The sequence below is a fragment of the Vigna unguiculata genome, unplaced genomic scaffold, assembly GCF_037176805.1.
Source record: "Vigna unguiculata cultivar grain cowpea cultivar isolate G323 ecotype 2 unplaced genomic scaffold, ASM3717680v1 ptg000453l, whole genome shotgun sequence".
NCBI lineage: Eukaryota > Viridiplantae > Streptophyta > Magnoliopsida > Fabales > Fabaceae > Vigna > Vigna unguiculata.
In genome coordinates this window covers 15816-18086 of record NW_028197088.1, presented here as the reverse complement: position 1 = coordinate 18086, position 2271 = coordinate 15816, and the positions used below count along the sequence as shown (strand labels likewise).

Here is a 2271-nt window from a genome sequence, read left to right as displayed (position 1 = left end):
GAAATCTGAAGTAAACTATCAAGACAGGACTGTCTTATCTATTTTATTTGCTGACAGTTGTATTCTCTCTCCTATTAGCTGTCAGTTGCAATATTGACTTTTTTGTCTTATCTTCTTTCTGAACATCTTACCTTCCTTGTCTTAGCGGTGCAGATCTTCTTTATGCTTTAAGTGGATCTTCCATGTGCCAATCAAAGAGAACGAAGTGCACTACACTTAGCTCTCTAGGTTAACGTCCAATCCTGTCCACCTAGCATCCCACCTTCCCCAAGTTTTAGTATTGGGCACCAGGTCTTTCGATGAGCTTACTAGAGGGAGAGAGATCGATTAGCCGTGAAGGGGCCCCTTGCCCACTCCCCTTCCCCCCATTTCCGGGGGCCTCGTCCTCTTCAGGTAGGAGAGACTACACCTTTCAAAAGGAGAAACTTAGAAAACAAAGAGAATCAAAAAGGCCATCATTAATGCGAACAAGGCAATAGCCTCGGTTAGAGCAAAGCCCAGGATTGCATATCCGAATAACTGTTTTGCCAATGATGGATTTCTTGCCACGGAATGAATTAATGAACTGAATACGTTTCCAATACCTACAGCAGCTCCCGCTGAAGCAATTGTAGCAGCTCCGGCACCCATTGATTTTGCACCTTCTAACATCTCGAATTGAGAAAGTCTCGTCACGCTCTTTCATTCACGATTTTATGTTCTCGTCGCTTCTTCCCCTCGTTCCTTTTCTCTTGGACATCTCACTTTAGGAAGCAAAGGCAAGCAGACTAGGCGGCAGAGGTTGTCTTCGCGGAAGGGGAAGAGTAGGAGGCTTTGAGTCGGGCATCAAAACTCGGCGTAGATAGAAAGTCCGCTACCCATTCAAGCAGCTTGTAAGGCTACAGTACTGCTTCATATAAGATGTACCAAGGACAAGTCAGATAGTGCACATTACTAGTGGGATAACTTTAGACTTATGTCTCACTCTTCTGGATAGCACAGGAAAGAGAAAGAAGACTAAGCAGACGATTCGGTGGGGCCTCACTTCAGGGGGAACATAGGCAAGGAAAATCCTGTCTCACTAGATCTATTGCTGGGGGCTAAAGCACAGGTTTACCCGCTAGTGGGTTTTTCTCTTTCATCGGTTCTGGAACGGGTCTGACTGGAACATCGCTGTCACGAACAGCGTAAACTGAGTATGGGTAGTCTAACTACTCATGCTAGTAGTTTATCTACTAGATGCTCTATAACTCACTAGAAAATAAGATTCTAAACTGGATTGACTCGGCCGATGAACCAACCTCACCAGGGACGCAAAAGGTAGACCCAGTGGACTGACTACTATAGCTGGTACTCCAAAAAGGGAAGGTAACATGCCGGGACGGCGAAAACGAGAAGAAGGATCAAAACATCGAAAGCCTTTCTGAGCCAGAGAATTGGACGTGTGATCCATAATAGAAGAGCCTTTTAGCGTAGCGGCGAAACGTGCCTGCTCTACGATCAAAGAATTTTTTGAATTGATAAGTATTCATGAGTGCATATACGTGGGCCTCCGGTCCTCGGACCTCAGTGTCCCTTTTGTCTTCCTCGTAGGGCGGCTCCTCGCCGTAGCCTGCTATCTCCTCCAACTCGTCATAGAATGAGGCCATGTTCACACCGCTTCGCCCCTTTATTGATTGACTGGATTGGCTGGCTTAAGAATGGAAGGCTCTTCAAGGCAATGAAATTTTTGGTTCCAGTTGTGCGGTTGAAAATACATACGAAAAGGAAGAAAGAATAAGGCAAAGATCAGAGAATAGCTAACTCGTGTTGACGAAAGAATGCTTCGGTGGCTGTAGCTAATACAAGGAAAGCGAGTAGGAATTACGACACCAAGAGCTCGTTCACCTTCAGACCAAGAACTCAAAGAGCGAGAGCGAGCCACGTAATCCACATACTAATCAATCTTACTGATACTGAATGATAGCAAAACAAATAGATCAATAGAAAGACGAATAGATAGAAAAATGATTCAAACACTAGAGCATAATCCAAAAAAAGAAAAAAGAAATGCCTTGAGCATTGAAGCCGGAAGGAAAGCCATTAAGCAAGCCCCTAACTCCATACTCTATTTCCTGCCTTTGCCCTCTCAAGCAAGATAAATTGAACCAAATGCAATCAATCGTCAGACCGCCGGAAGTCACTCTTTCTCTTTTCCAGGCATACAATCAACACTTCTTTCATTCAAAGGTAGGTGTATAAGCCCTTATATTGATCGATTCGCCTAAACGAGTTTCACAAATTCGTTAAGGA

At 44.4% G+C, this 2271-nt stretch overlaps 1 protein-coding gene across 1 annotated transcript; it reads right to left on the bottom strand.

Moving 5' to 3' along the window:
• Positions 1–331: 331 nt before the first annotated feature.
• LOC146873538 (ATP synthase subunit C family protein) lies at positions 332–685 on the bottom strand. Its single transcript, XM_085669676.1, has one exon. It carries the CDS (start codon positions 649–651, stop codon positions 427–429), a length of 225 nt encoding a protein of 74 aa, XP_085525802.1. The 5' UTR covers positions 652–685; the 3' UTR covers positions 332–426.
• Positions 686–2271: the final 1586 nt, after the last annotated feature.